The 16,031-nt window shown below is 41.4% G+C and overlaps 1 protein-coding gene across 2 annotated transcripts in view; it reads left to right on the forward strand.

Moving 5' to 3' along the window:
* The first annotated feature begins 289 nt into the window (after window positions 1-289).
* Window positions 290-16,031, forward strand: part of MAN2A1 (mannosidase alpha class 2A member 1) — a 1,157,125-nt gene continuing 1,141,383 nt past the window's right edge. The window contains exons 1-2 of one of the 2 annotated variants that reach the window (XM_085632583.1): window positions 290-417; window positions 518-820. In XM_085632583.1, coding sequence (XP_085488709.1) covers window positions 683-820 — 138 coding nt within the window. In that variant the 5' untranslated portion in view covers window positions 290-417; window positions 518-682. Of the gene's footprint in view, window positions 821-16,031 lie in introns of both variants that reach the window. The other variant, XM_085632582.1, reaches the window with a different exon arrangement.

Below are 16,031 nucleotides of genomic sequence, written 5' to 3' on the forward strand. Positions count from 1 at the left end.
TATCGAATGCGCACAGTTCAGGATTCTCAAATACCGTTGCCTCGGAACATTTTAGCCCACGTGATACGTAGTAGAGTGGGCTACGCTGCTTGCAAGCAGCAGAAAATCATTGGATACCAACCCCTGCGCTCGAACTGCTGCAACAGGGAAGCATTGAGCGCGCGCGCACCGCTGCCTGCGTGTGTTGTAATGTCTCGCGCCACACTCCGAGCTGAAGCTAGCTCTATCAGAGGAATGTGTCAGCCGTCCTCCCGTAACAAACCCTCTCCACGGCCCCGCCTGTAAACACACCTCCCTCCTCGCCTCCTCCAGTTCAGCCTTGACGGGTCCCGGCTACGCTTTGTCAAACTCCTCCCCGGTGTGTGTGCGTCCTGTACCCGGTGCCCGCCTATCTCTCTCCCTTCAGGACTTAGCAGGGTGGGGGTCCCATGTTTTGTATGGCGGCGGTTGCTGCCGTTGTCTGCGCCCTTTCTTCACGATTCATCTAACGACCTGAGCTCGTTTTCTTTCACTACAGGTCTCGAGCAAGGAAACTTGTAACCCGTTTCAAGGACTAGCCGAACCAGTCAGAGCTAAAGACAGGAAACCAGGACAGAGTGCATCTTCCTCCAAGCGCTCTTCTAGAAACGGATCTCGGGACAGGCTCCGGCGCTTTGCCCCGCGAGCACGGACAACGGGGGCCATGAAGCTGAGCCGGCAGGTGACGGTGCTGGGCAGCGCAATCTTCTGCGTGGTGGTCTTCTCCCTCTACCTGATGCTCGATCGCAGCCAGTTTGACCAGCCCACGAACCCCCGGCGGGAAGGTAGCGGATTCCCTAAGGTGAGTTATAGTGAGGTGCGTGGGATCGTGTTTACAGCCACATTGGTGGGTCTTGTTCCGGGAACAGTGCTGGTGGTGTCCCATTGAACAACTAAGTGTTACTTTGATGGACAATTCGACAGACGCTTACTGCATGTACTGATCCCTCCTTCATAGGGTCAAAGCTTTTGCACAGGGTATTTCCCCCTCGTAGCACTTTTGTTATTTTGTCTTCTTGACCCCACTGCCCCCTTTCTCCAGGCCCTGTCAAAGTTTAGAGTGGAAATCATCTAACAGCAGCGAGGTCCGCAACTGGTGTTTACATGGCGGCCACGTGGGGGCGACAGCAGCAGCGCTCTGCTCTGAAACGGTTCTATTAATGTGACACCCACTAAGAGACGTGTCCCGCCGCCACTGGAGTCTTTTGGCCCCCGGGCGAGGGTGGACTTCGTCCCCTCAGTGCCGACCCAAGGTGCGCGGGGTCCGAACAATGTGGCCTTGGGTGAATGTTTATGTAGTTGCAGTTTACTGAGAAGAACTCCTACAGACCATCGTCAAGCGGGCAAACCGACCAATTCTTTCTAAATCCTGCAGGTCGACCTGTGTAGTCAGCCCGAGTGCTGACCATCATGCAAATTGCTTCACATGCAAAAAAATTGTGTGCACGCCAGAAGCTGATTTGTTTAAGTGTCTATGCTGGATGTTGTGCGCGCTGCTTGCTACACATATATATCTTACAGACAGAAAAAAATAGCAAGTGTGTTTAGGGAAAATAAATGGCAGGAGCCTAAATAGACCTGCTATAGAGAATGTACCTGTCTGCATTTGTCCATAGCAGTATTATTGAAGATATCCAAGTGCTGCTGTATAAAGTAAAATGTGCAAGGTGTAAAACAAATATGACAGTTAAAGCGTAGACCTCTCATTTCCCAAACTTTTTTTTCGACTTTTCTTTTACTATGGTACTACAACCTGGTGTTTCACTCAACATTTGATAGGGAAATCCGCATAGAAAGAAACACTTAAGGAGTAGAAAATAAACACGTTGCATCATGACGAATCTTACTGTTTTATGAGCCATCTAAACCCAAGTCCCGCCGAACTTTTTTCAAAAATAGCATTTTTATTAGTAATTGGCCCCTTATTTCCTCTCTGCCTTATTTTAGGCACGATCTTCACGTTTGCTGAACCATCTTCTAGCTTTGAAGTATGTTTATGCTGTGCTACTGTCCGTCTTTGCATTTAACATCAGCAGCAGCTACATGGTCATGTGTTGCACACTACCACATCTGTCAGCGAAGTGATTTTAAGTGTATAAATTAGGAAAACATCTAGCATGTGCTGGTTATTATGGTGTGTAAGCGATATTGAACCACTTCTCCATGAAGATCGGGAACACTGAATGTGATCATTTTTTATTTATGCAGGGAAGAAGGTGGGTGTGAACAGAAAATAGATCATAGTATTTAGGGCATGGAAATGCTCACAGGCGGTTCACATTTTTAGAAATCCTTGTTCATATGGATATCAATTTCAAATGCAAACTGATTTCTTAAGTGTTGAAATGTGTCGGAAGAAGGTAAATAATTTCTGTCAGATAACATTTTCTTTATTCGTCTTACGTTTTTTCTGCTTTGGCCTTGTTCAAAGTGTTTACATTTTGGCACTTTAGGAGAACAGTCAACATGTGTTTCGCCCTATTTGGCTAGTATTGCCTGAGGCTTTTTCAAGGCCTGCAGAGGTTGTTTCAGGTTTGAGACTTATGTGACTGCGGTAAAGACTTTGTTCTCAGACTGCGAGTTGCATCATGTTTGTCATGTCTTCCTTGATGTCACCTCCCCTCCAACATGCATATATAATTTTTATAGTATTCTATGTGTATTCCTTTTGAGTTTGATTTACTTGAGGATGAGGCTGTCTTCCCCTTATCTTTTGCTCTGTCTTGTGGAGTAATTTTTAAAAAGCTTTTGCTGTATATTCTCTTTCCATTCATTTAAGATAATGAGTCCGCAGATGTCACACTATCTAGGGCTTTATGTATTTCTTAGTTTGCCTTTTAGAGTGATGGGTTGTAGGCCAAGGTTTTGAAAGGTGGAATGTTTCCTAACCCTGGTGACTTAACAGTGGAGTTTGTGTTCCAGTATCATCATAATAGTGTGTAATTGAAGCGTCCCCTTTCACATACATTCAGAGCTTGTTTCCCTAATATAGTTCTGTTGAGCAATTCAATCCCTCAGATAGCCAATCTTGCAACTTCTGGCTGTGTATTACTGGTACAGTAGCTTGGGTATGAAATATGGAAAAGTTTGGCAATAGATAAGTTGACATTTGCTTGCAGTGAAGGCCAGGTCAACGTACTTATTGATTGCTGCTGTAAAATCTGCTAATTGATCATGCATTGATATGTGGTTTTAGGAAGCCATTAAAGTAATTTTTTAAATAATGATACCCACTATTGTTTAAGTAACATGCCATGTTCATTGTGGTAATTGATCGGCCAGTCTCCAATTGAGCAGCCAGCCTTTATTTTTAGAAGTCTGAACTCAGTAGGTCTCCATACGTTCTTTAGAAGAGAATCTAGTGTCTGTTGACTCAAAAATGTTAGTTATACGCACCTCTGTCTGAATAATATCAGAAGTGCCTCAACCATGTACATGCATATTAAAAGAAAGTGATTGTAACCGACTAAGATGTTTCTCGCTTGTCCAATCAGTGCAAGACCGCATGATGTGTTTTCCAACAGTTCTGGTATATGATATTTGTATAGAGTCAGATGCAGTTTAGTTATATAAGTGTACAGGAATGTAATTTTTGGAGCTCAAGAGAAGCAGGTTCCTGTTTGGTGTTGTGTATTTTTATTTTGTGTAGTAGGTTTCCAAAGATAAATATCGCAGCCAGGCATTGTCATTGGCCTTCAGTTCTATGGCTTTTGCAATGTAGGTCTTGTATTTCTCATTAGGCAGATGAAGTCTGCAAATAATGCCAACCTCATCTAACCATCTTCCAGAGGGAGGCCTTGTAGTGTTGAGTTGCCTCTGTGTATCGACTAGCACTTTATTGCAATAAAAAATAAATAATGAGATGGGTAACCTTACAGAGTCCTTCTGGAATCCATGATTTTGAATGAGTCTTTGTTTACTGTCATTTGCATGAGGGGCCCTTTTTACCATTATTTGGGTGGATAAGGACTGGTAGGATAGAAGGATCTTAACCTTTAACCATTTTAGAAATAAGCAGATATTTTTTCCACATTCAAAGAAGGATTTGAAGTGGTAAATTAAGATATCTCTTCATATGAATCTGTTTGGACCTGGTGCTTTATTGGTTGTGAGCTAGTCAAAATAAATACCTCACCTGATATACTTTTCGTGTGACTTAGTAAACAAAGGGACACTTTGAATGTTTGTTAAAATAATATTTCATTCTCTATTTACATTTCTTTTTATCTATCATACACAAAGAGGAAAACTGATAGAATCTAAATTTGTGAGAAAGGTGTGTACTGTAACCATTGGATCAAAACATTATCATATACTAGCATTGAAATTCAAGGCATCAATAAAACATTCTTCCAATCAGAGGAAGAAGAGAGTAGTTCTTCACTGAATATGGCTGGATATAAGTTGTTAAGGGCTTGAATTGTTTTGACATCTGTTGTATATATTTTGCATGATTGGTTCTTTGATCTTTCGATTTACTTTTTGGTCGAAGCCATACCCTGTCTATTTTAGGAGGCTTTCCGCTTTATGACTTTTATTGAAATATGTAGGGTAGTCTGTTACATATGTTCAGTAGACATACTTGATACCTTACATTTAAGGACTAGAGTGTGACTTAAAGTATGCATTGAGACCATATGTTTCTGTTCAGTTTTATAGTGGGGTCTGTTAGAATTGTAGACAAGTCACCAAAGTACCCTCCATAGAGCTGGAGATAAGTTGATATGTTCTTCTCTTACATCACAGCCTTCACTGCCTCCCACACAATTCTGCATGTCATATCTAGTATCCTATCATTCAAAGTCCAGTATCTTTGGGATGTAATGCATGCTGGATTTAACTGTAAGCCGTGAGATAACTCATTGCTCCTAAATAGTCCCTAAGGATTTACTAAGAAGTCATCCAGTTGTGACTAGCTTCTGTGAACATTTGAGAAATCCGTTTAGTCTCTCACTGTTTTATAATGTTGGCTCAATGCAATAGGTATAGACCTACTCGTGTATACCTTCCATTACTATTCTCAGAAAAATGTAAGGAACTGTTTTACTCTCCTGGGGTTATGTATTTCTTATGTTGAGAACCTCGGTAAAGTCTCCTTCATTTTTAGTTCACTTTCTTGTGAGCTCTGATACTTGATGAGATAAATTGTCATCAATTCAGTCCTACTTTTCATGAGGCATGTATATGAATATTATGGAAGTCTGTTGGCAGTTAGTCACTTATATCGCTACAAACCTGTCTTCATGATCTCTCTGCATTTTCTGCAGTTTGAACGTAGTCTGCTTTTGAGTCAGTATTACCAAAGCCCTCTTCTTTGTGGAGTAGCATGATTGAAACTGGTGCAAGTGATCCCTTGATTTCATTCCAACGCACTGTAATGAGATCAGATTCAGCTCCTATATTATGATTATATTTGTCTGCCATTGTGCTAATAATCCTTAGCAGCATGTCCTAGGGGTTTGTACTAGTCTATAGCTTCTGCTTGCTGTCTGTTCTGTTTTTGTTTTTCAGCTTTAATACACGTATTCTGATCACACTTAATCTCAAGTAGTGCCGTTAGCTGGTGGTATGTGCTGTAAGTTGTGTTCCCTCCTTGCAACCCTGTCTCTTTCAGTTGATCCCAGTTTCCCTGTTCCCTTTTCATATGAAGGATATCACCTTTTTTAACGGGTCACACTAAGGTCTGCTTTGTGGGCTTCCTATTTTTGTGTGAAATAATACGAGCATATAACCTCATTTCCACGGACCCAGCCATAGGCTTGGTTTGGTCCTGGGTTAGTATATAGACGGAATATGTGTTAAGGCTAAAATGTTTAATTGTACATTACTTTTGAAGGATGCATTTATGTTTTTTATTTGGGTATTGTGTGCTTGTGTCTTCTGATCGTGGGTTGAAGGATGGAACAAAGTCAGTTTCAGTTTGTGTCGGAGCCTTTCTTGTCTTCCCTTTTCCAGCATTGGCTGAAACCATGTTGGTATCGCAGAGCTTTAACAGGTTCAGTGTGGTACATGCCCCCTCTAGAGTTGCTAATTTGCCGAACTTTGAACCTCTTTGCAAGGCAATATTCCTGTGCCTCTCTGGTAACGGGGCACAGGTTAGTACACCAGAAGGAGTAGGGAGTAATAAAATGTTATATCTTGTGCTGGCGTGTGCTGGCGTGTGCTGTGTGTGCCGCTAATACTGCCATCACTCACATAAATGTGTGACATGCTTCATCATAGGGCTGCTTACAATACACCCCGGCATAGCCATGCACGGGGTGGAGCAACAGGGTGTGGGGAGAGACAATACAACACAGAGAAGAACAAATTATTTCACAGTGGCTGGGAACAACGGTAGTGAAAGTGCAGTGTTATGTGAGTTAAAACTAGCTGGGAAGTGTCGCTGTGCCTAAGACTTTATTCCTGGACCCTCCGGCCAGGGTTAAAAACATGAAGGATGGTGGTGATTGGGAGATGTAATGTGCTCCTAACACCCCTCCTTTACTGCTAGGTGGTCGACATGTTTCGGCCATGTGTGTGTGCCCCTCGTCTAGGGTCACGCCGTCATTCCTCAGGACTATACCTGTCCCAGTACTATACAGCCCTCACCTCCAGTTGAGATGAGAGGAAGTCTAAAGCTTGTAGTTTATTATCGAGGAATTTCCTCTGTGATAATAGTGGAATTACGACTTACACCCTATTTCAAGTTTGAACTGGTGGTGGGCAAGGAGAGACCCACTTTAGTCACACTTACTCCAAGGGTGGTGCTCCTCCACAGGTTGCTCGCCTTCCTCTGCCGTGTAGTTTAGTGGCCCAGGTGACATTGCCCGCATGTTATGCTCAGCACAGATATCAGAATCTGCAGCAGTATGATATCCAGATTTAAAGATATGATGGCCTCCACCGGATCCATAACCTTAGTGGAAGACCAGACTGTTCCAGTGGTTATTCTTGACTGAGCTTTCAGGACCTATACACTCATGTCTCGTTATCTATAGTATACACGGTACCCATGTAGATCTCTGTAGTGTGTGAGTGAATTTCATTATCAGCTTCCAACCTTGGACATTGTGCCTAGAGACAGCTCCCAATTTTTTCTGGCTTAAGAAGTCTTTTGTGCATGTAGGCAGCTATTCAGAATGGTTGTTAAACACGCTGTGTGCCATTTTCTTGTGGAGTCCTCCCTTAGGGTTTCTCTGGCTTGAGCCTTTCTGTAAAATATGATGAGCATAGGCCCTCTTCGGCCAGAATGCATGTTTGCTCTCCATGTAATGTTGTTACAGTCAGTATCTGGGTCATAGAAGGCATTCTCTGACTTTGCATGACCTTCAGGTTTCATCTGGATTCCTAGCCTTGCATGGTTTTACTATTGTGTGGCACAAAGATGAATAATGAAGGTCCTTTGACTACTCTTAAATAAATCTTTATTCTGCTTATCAAGTGAGTCATCCACAAATTCCCCAGTTGGAGGCTGTAGAATCTCTGTGTTGTGCACTGGTGGATATAGGAAGTTTTCCTCTTGTAGGACACAAGGCCACTTCTTACTAATCCCGGACTCCAGCCAATTTGGTCTTGGTCATGAAGGTGAAGATGGACAAGGGGAGACTAAATGAAGGCTGAAGGAGTGAGCGCAAAAGTCATACATGGTATAAGAATTAGAGGATTGGGATTGATCCCAGGATTATAGGGGTGAAAAAAGTAATAAGAAGTGGGCCTGCTGCTTGCAGAGTGCACAATCATTAAGTGAGACCCGCTCTACTTGCATACTTGAAAGGTCTATTGTGATTGTGAGCCATGAGTGGATAGAAAATAGTGGCCACATCATGGGCAAATAGCTTCTACAGGAATGGTACTAACCATCAATGAAGCACCAGTCTGCATGCATACCCAAAATGACGCAGACCAAGCAAAATTAAAATACAATCACATGGAGCATCTCTAGCGTAAGAGATTGCTATTAAAAATATTTTTATTATTTACAGTATGTGTTGTCATGGGCACATAAATTGCCTGGTCATCTCTTCTTTTATTTCTTTCTTCTCTTTTGTTTCTCTGAAATTACACTTTAGAAAGGAGTTTGCTGCACCAAAGTTTTGTTACTATAATGCAGCTTGATAGCAGTGTTTAATCTTGCCATAGTATTGAAAATAATAATAATACTACATGGCACTGAGAGAGACTAAGTTTCTGGGCAGCGAACCACCCTTGACGAATGTGTGACTACAGGGGGTCGCCCTCTTCTCCACTGCCAGTTTTAGCGTCTGACTCAATAAACTCGTTCAAATTGAAGAGTTAAGTTACCAACAATTACAAATCTCCAGGTGGAGTAATAACCCAAATTGGGGTAGTCTATAAGGGGTAGTTAGAATAAGAGCATAGGGATCCTTTTAGTCCTGATGAAGGCCGGATAATGATGCTATAACCGGCTGAAACATGTCGACCTCTATGCCGACGGGGGGTGGTGAGTACGTTATCAACTCACACCACCATCATCCGTAAATCTTTTTAGCTCTGACTAGGGAATCTATGAATAAAATATTATACAGATATCTCTAAGTTAGTTTTAATATTATAAGTTTCTGCACTTCTATAGGATCCTTTCTTTTTCCTGTGTGTCTTTATCATTGCTGTATTGTTTACCCCTCCCTATTGCTCCGTCTCTAGCGTTGGTCTGCGCAGAGACGTTAGTAGCAGCCCTATGATGAAGCATGCCACAGCTTGTTGTGGGTGAGGGCAGTTTTAACAAATGTGGTGTGCTCCCCCGTTTTATGACGTCCAACAAAACTTAGACGACAGTTGAATTACCCTACCTCTTTGATGTGTTGTGATAGTATTGAAAATCTCTGGTTCAGCTAAAGCTTCTCGGCTGTTTTCTGTGTTATGACCAAACAAAATCCAACACCCTAGAAACAGTAACTTAAGGTGACACCACCCTGGTTCCTTGGGGTGAGTGTTAGAGTGTTTGCCATTTTGATATTGTATTTACACTGTGGCCTAATTACTTCAAAACTACCCCCAATAACTGGCAGAGATGTTTGCACCTGTTGAGCTAGCATTGGTAACATGGTATAGCAAGAGGTAGGCAATGCATCTGTTGAAATGAAAGGAAACCGATGCTTAGAAGGCGCTACCTCAAGCGGCATCCTGGAGCTAGTCTGAAATATAAAACTACTGTACCAGTAATCCTTACTATTAAAGAGGAAGCTAGAGCAGTAGAAGCTGAAAGAAGGAACGTACGTTAAAGAAAAGAACCAGGTCTTTAATAGCTTTCTAAAGGTGTTTTGATTCTCTTCCTGAAACAGGGTGCTTTTTCCAAGCGTTGGCTGCTAGAACAAATAAGGATCTCCCAACCCTAGTACTCAATCTGAAATTAGGAATGCTCAGAAGCTTAGTATTGGCAGATCTTAAGGTCCTCTGCGTGACATAGTGTGTGCATCTGTCACTAAGATACTTTGGGCCAGACTGGTTAAAGGCTCTAAAGGCAGTAACCAAAGATTTAAACAGGTTATTCTTCTGCGTAGGCACCCAGTGGAGTTCCCTCAGGTGATGCAGTATTGCAGCGACATAGTTTCAGCACAAGTCATGCCGCAGCATTTTGCAGGACCTGTAATCTATCGATTACATATTTAGTTAGTCCCAAAGAATTTTTTTTGCAGTAATCAAATCTAGAGGTTATTAGTTCTAGAACCTCTCTCTTCCAAACTACTAAAGGAAGAAAGCAGAGGACATGGTTTATTTGACCCCTAAATTCCTTGCTACTGCAGTGGGAGAGGGGGGTTAGCAAGTCCACCAGGCCACGAATCCTAAGCGAAGAAAGGTATTATTTCTCTAAAACAGAAGAATTTTGGTTTTATCTGTGTTGCACTTCAGATGGTTGTTTTTCCACTTTAGATGGTTTGTAAAATGGTTTCTTTTATTAACTGTGTGATTACCTAAAATCTTTACAGTATAAAACACATGAACAACGCCCCCCTCCCAACCACCCTTCCCCCAGGAAAAACCCGGTGTTAAGCTTTAAAATAGCACCGTGGCTACATGGGCTATATTTACTACTTTATGTCCATTTAAAACTTCAATAAAAAATAAAAAAAAAGTTAAAATATTGGGTTACCACCCTTTTGCATTTTTACACCTCTAGAGGTCAATGGTTACATAAAAATCCAACAGGGCCATTCTTTTTTTTTTTTTTTGACATTTTCTTTTTTTTTATTTGTTTTTATCGAGCAAAATTCATACAGGGCCATTCTCTCCGTGATATTAATTTTCATTAAGAAAAATTCTTAACATGCCCCCTGTTTGGCCCCAAGTTTAATTTCTGATTCCAGTGACCTTGCAAGAAACCCCTCGGTTAGGTGATGACTAACAGGGTTAGGGCACCAGATAATTTTCATTACAGAATGACAGGACCCCTGAGTTCTGCGGCCTTTAGATGGTTGTGTTCCATTCAACAAGTGACTTGGTTAAACCTGGGTTTAAAGCTTCATTCAGAACATAAGGAATTTTTATGTAAAGATAGAATTAATTGAGTATCATCTGCTTATGAAATTATAGTGATCCACAAAGATTCATTAAGGGAGCGCAACGAGGTGATGTAAACATTAAACAATGTTGAGCTGACAGATGAACCCTGCGTGGTCTCATGTTTTAGGAAGTTTGTATTGAGCAGCCGTGACCACCTGTTTCCTGTTAGCAATTGCTGCACCTGACAGTGGTAGGGTAAGAATTTGGATTATATTTTGGGGGTGGAGGATGGCCTACCTCAAGCTATAATTACAAGTTTTGTTGGGGGGAACCATCAAAGTTACTAAATTAACCTGAACTCCACCCCCGGTAGCTATGCCACAGAGCAAACAGTCTTAACTTAGGGCAATGTGTAAGGTATTTATGCAGTGCTAAAACAGTAGTAAAGTCAAACACCAAGCAATAAAAATCCCTAACCGCATAAGAACAATAGAGAAAACCTTAATGAACAAAATGAGTCCAAAATGTCAAAAATCTACTTAGGGGATCCAAAGATATGAATTTTTAAAGACTTGAGTTCAGATAGTGACAAAAAGCTCAAAGCTCCAATGATGGTCAGAGGTGTGGTAGGTTGGGGCCTAGGCGTGATTTGGGTAGAACCGTAGATGTTGGATCTTTTCAGGGAAACTGATCTGAAATTCAGTATAATGCTATGAAACTGCTGGTAAGGGTACTTTTCGTGGTAGGTCCCCTTGGTTCTGGAACTCTGGCAAAAATGTTTTAAAAATTTCCTGACTTTTTCCTAGTGCCAAAATAACCACAGGAGTCCTCCTCCAAGTCTCCCAGGATCTCAAGGATGGCAGCCAGAGACTGCCACAAAGTCCAGTTCAGGTTCCAGTTGCCACTGGTGAGGTCGGATGGGGATTGTTGGGAAAATGTCTTTTGCACCTTTTATGTCCCGGTAGATACACAGGAGGTCAGCAAACCTTGAAGTCCACTTCTTTGTCCTGAGTATAGGGGGAACAGGTACCTTAGGGCTCCCTAAATGGCACAGGCAGCAGGGCCAATCCACTTCCCTTCTTCCGCAGGTCCAGAAAGTGTTTTGATAGGTTACCATGGGGTGCCACATTTATGCCTGGCGTGAGTTAGTGGGGGTGTCCACTGGACATTTCGTAACCAATGGTGTAAAATTTCCCGGAGGCAACCCTACCCACTTTTTCAGTAGTGCATGATGGCCCTATTGCAGATAGGCCCACAATGCCATGTGTTAAGAAATTTTCAAGATGACGAAAGTCTTCAGCCACGTTACATTTTTGCTTCGAGGGTGGTGGATATGCAGCAGAGTGCACTATACTAATCACTAGTGTCCTCCCTCACCTAAAACTAAAATTCAGTTTGAAGCAGACTCTGCACCCATAACAAACTAGGACACAGAAGTCTGGTAGGACAACGGCAGGGTCCTACAGCACTCAGACAGTGGAACACAAGAATTTTCATGGCATTCTATTCTCTCCCCTTCAAGTGTGTCAGAGTGTTATATATGACTCAAACAGGCCTGTCAGGGAGGATTGGGCACTGGTGTCAAAAAGGAGGCTCACAGCTCCCACCCTGAAGATTCTGTAGTGCTCAGAGGAGTCATCCCCGCCCATTCAATTCAACCCATTGTTAGGCTCCTGGGAGGATTCACTTTGCGTTCATACCTCATTCAATGTGAAGCACGGTCTAACAACTGGCGAAGGCTAATGCTAATTAGCCTCCTGAAAGCTCTGGCAGATAAAGGATAACTTTCTAAAAGTTACTTTTCCTTAATATTTATTAAAAATCTGACTTCGCTATTAAATTGGATTTTTAATTTCTATTTAAAATAGTGGTTTAATATTTTTAGAGCTGGTCCCTTTGCTGAGTTTTCAGTATTTGTATTTTAAGCTACACGCTATATTGGACAACTGGGTCTGCCAGTGTAAAAATGTACTAATGCCACTGTAAGGACATGGTAATGTTAACTTTCTACCTGCTCCACTTTATGAATACCATGTACACTGCCTTGTGGGCTCCAAGGTCTGCATAAGAGTGACTTATCAATGTTTTAAAGGGAGATCTGCGCCTATCAAAAAGGCTTATTTTGACAGATCAGTCTCTAGTTTTGCACTACAGTAGTCAGGCTACACATGGGAGGCCTATTGTCATGTTTATGTTACCATTGTAGTGGATGGCACAATAGGTGCCCCAGTCCACCAGTGACATTTAAATTTCCCTACCCCATAGAGTAGGGACTCACAGGCAAGTTAAATCAGAAGTAAGCCAATGTAACCTTGTTTAAACGGGGAGCAAATGCACTTTACTCCTGGTTAGGGATAAAGTGCACAGATTTCTAAAACCTTCAACAATTGTATACAGCAACAGGGACCATGCATCTCTGGGACCATGCAGAAAAGGCCTATTTCCGACGGATACTTTCTTGCTCAGCTGCATTTTCAAATTCTGCCTACTCACACAAGCCTACTGAAGTAGGCATATTCGATGATGGGTGAGAAATCGAGCGGAAAGGAGCTGTTATCAAAAAACGTTTCAGTATTCCGCTCTCGGGATAAGTCTGTAAAACGCTTTCAATGAAAGACTGTGGTCACAAAAAATTGGGCAAGGTTCTTCTTGGCAGCAGCCAAGGAGATGAGCTTTCTGAAACAAAACTGTTGTGTCCTGCAGGTGAGAAAATGAGGAGAAGGAACAGTGAGGAGCATAAGCGTAGTTTTTTTATGTAAAGAAGGCCAGCTAACAACACCCATTGCTCACTGCTTTCCAGATATGAGTAACAAACCGCTGTTTTAGAACTGGAATTACTTTACTTGACAAAAGCTGCGGGCCCAGAATACATAATAGAAGTGGCAAAACGTACTAAAAACAACTGAAACAGTAAATTATTAGACAGGTGAACATAAAACAATATATGAGGTGAAAGATCACCAGATGAAAAGAGATCATTTTCCGGTTTATAAAAACCCCCCAGTAAAATAAAGACAAAACCCCCCAAGAAAATGAATATTAACAACATTATTAATTAAATGCAAAGTCCTTGAAATGACCAGGGAGTTTGCATTCTTTCACACCACTCAAAACATAATCTCCACTGGTACCTTTCCCAAATATTGATGTTGAGGCATCCAATCATGAAAATGTTGAGCTTTTCAATCCCACAGTTACTAAATCCTCCTATTCAAAGTGTGTAGAAGTAGCACAAATTGCACACTCTTCATCCTGAGCTGTAATCTACTGGCCACCGATCAATCAGACACATGTTTACATGGGTGCTGTGAATTAGTCACTGAAGTATCCTCATTGGCACCACCCCGCACTTCACTCTTGCATACCTATGTGAATTATCCATTCCCTACAAGCCTCACCTTCAAAAATACTAAGCTGTTTTTCTTTTACCTTGGATAGATTTTGCTTACTCCACTTTTTACTATCCTTCAGCATTACAGTGCATTTAGACACATTTTCCATATTTTGAGGCTGTAATTAATTTTTTTTAATTTTTTTTTTAAATTTCAAATACTTTATTGAATTTTTTCAACAATATACCAACATACCCCCAAAAAAGGCAAGTTTGGAGTAATGTACAAGCCTAATAGGTGTGCTAAAATAACAAAATAGCATCACATACAATTCTGCAAACTACTTAAATTAGTAATCCAAACCATGTAAACCCAAACTGAAGCGATGAAAAAGACCAGAAAAGGAGAAGGAAGAAAAAATGAAAAGAAACCCTTGAAAAACAGAAAAACAAAGAAAGAAAAAGAAACAGGGAAAAAAGACCATATGAATAAACAAGAAGAGAAACCTATATTGAGGAACTGTTATCATTAGTATATACATATTGGAAAGTCACTGTAAATACAAGGAAAGAATAATGACAATCAGAGCATAAAATATTATCGACATAATTATTACAGAGTACAAACAAAATATGATTAATCACGGAGGTCTGTGTGTGTTGAAATAAATGTCCAAGGAGTTCCATAATGATCTAAATGAGGGTTTCCAAGGAGAGTTATGTAGCGCAATATTGTCAGCACCCCTAAGGTGAGTAACCCAGTTCATCCATCCTTTATATGAAGTCTTGTGTGTGTCTTTCCAATTATTGAGAACCATCTTCACTGCTGACGTAAGTAACAGGTCTAAGAGATCTTTGTACGTGTCAGTACATGAATCGCTCAATAAAAAAACAGTAGTTAATACAGAAAACTCTCTTTTTAACTCACATTTAAATACTTTGAAAAGAAAAGCAAAAACCTTGTCCCAAAAGGACGACACAGCCTTACAGTGTAAAATAAGATGGGCTAAATCTCCAGTTTCCTCTTTACAATTTCAACATATTGGATCATCGCGAATACCAAGCGAATGTAGTCTAGCTGGTGTCCAAAATGTCAAGTCAAGTCACGTCAAGGACATTTGTATCGCGCACACATCACTCACAAGAGTCTCGTGGCGTGGCAAAATGCCTTGTACAAAAGCCAGTATTTAGTTTGAGATAACACTGGGGATATTTTATTGCTTGTTATCGAATTACAAATTTGTGGCCATGAAGAGTCCGGTACTGGATCAGACTAGTGCAAATCCCAAAAAGCAACCAGATTATCATTGAGTTTAGAAGATTTAGGGCGAATAACTTTATAGATATGTGACACTTGGTGGTCTAATATATTAATCTTTGCCACAAACATTGGTAAGGCTTGAGGCACACTATGAAATCCGGCTCTAGTTATTGCCGCTCTCACTTGAAAAACATTTATAAAATTCAATGTTATCTAATTTATAACTGGTTTGAAGATCTACAAAGGTCACTGGGTACTGGGAGTGTTCCAACTGATATGGGAAAAAGATACCCTTTTTGATCCAATCATCAAGCTCTAATGATTTCCCTTTGTAGAGTACCCTACGATTGAGCCATAGAGACTCCATCTTAGAACCCCTAATACTTATGTCTAATTTCTTATCTATCAACAGAAGTGCCAGTTTTGTCTTTTTGAAAATAGATTTAGATATGTTTGGGTAAAGCTGGTTGGAGGTAAGTAATCAAAAAAAAAGGAGAGAGCAAGGGAAGGAGAAAGGGGGTTGCGTCCGTATCCCCTGTATAATATATGAATAAACAGTGATGGACGAACCCAAGTATGTGTGGTACAGTCACTGCTAGGCAGTGTTTGGGAACCCACTGTCTTATGTGATAGGTCTACATGTTTCAGCCCGCGGAGGAATATAGGTGGGGCTTTCTTCAGGACCGGTGAAAGTGGTGAGTGGCAAAGTGAGAAGTGCCACGTGGAAAGTGAAAAAAGTTATAAAGTACCAACACGCGCTAAGGTGTGTGGACTAGGTGTCTACGTACTTACGGACACCAGAGCGAGAAAAAAAACACTATGGCTGAGCTTAAATAGCTGATCGGGGCTCGGGAGGAGTGCGCTCCTCTAACAGACTTTGGTATCAGAGTGTCACCCGCCGTTAACCTGTGCTGGTCTCCCGTCAACTGGAGGCAAGTAATACATGAGGATTTAGGTTATCATCAAGAATGGATTTTT

This window comes from Triturus cristatus, chromosome 2_1, assembly GCF_964204655.1.
Source record: "Triturus cristatus chromosome 2_1, aTriCri1.1, whole genome shotgun sequence".
Lineage (NCBI taxonomy): Eukaryota > Metazoa > Chordata > Amphibia > Caudata > Salamandridae > Triturus > Triturus cristatus.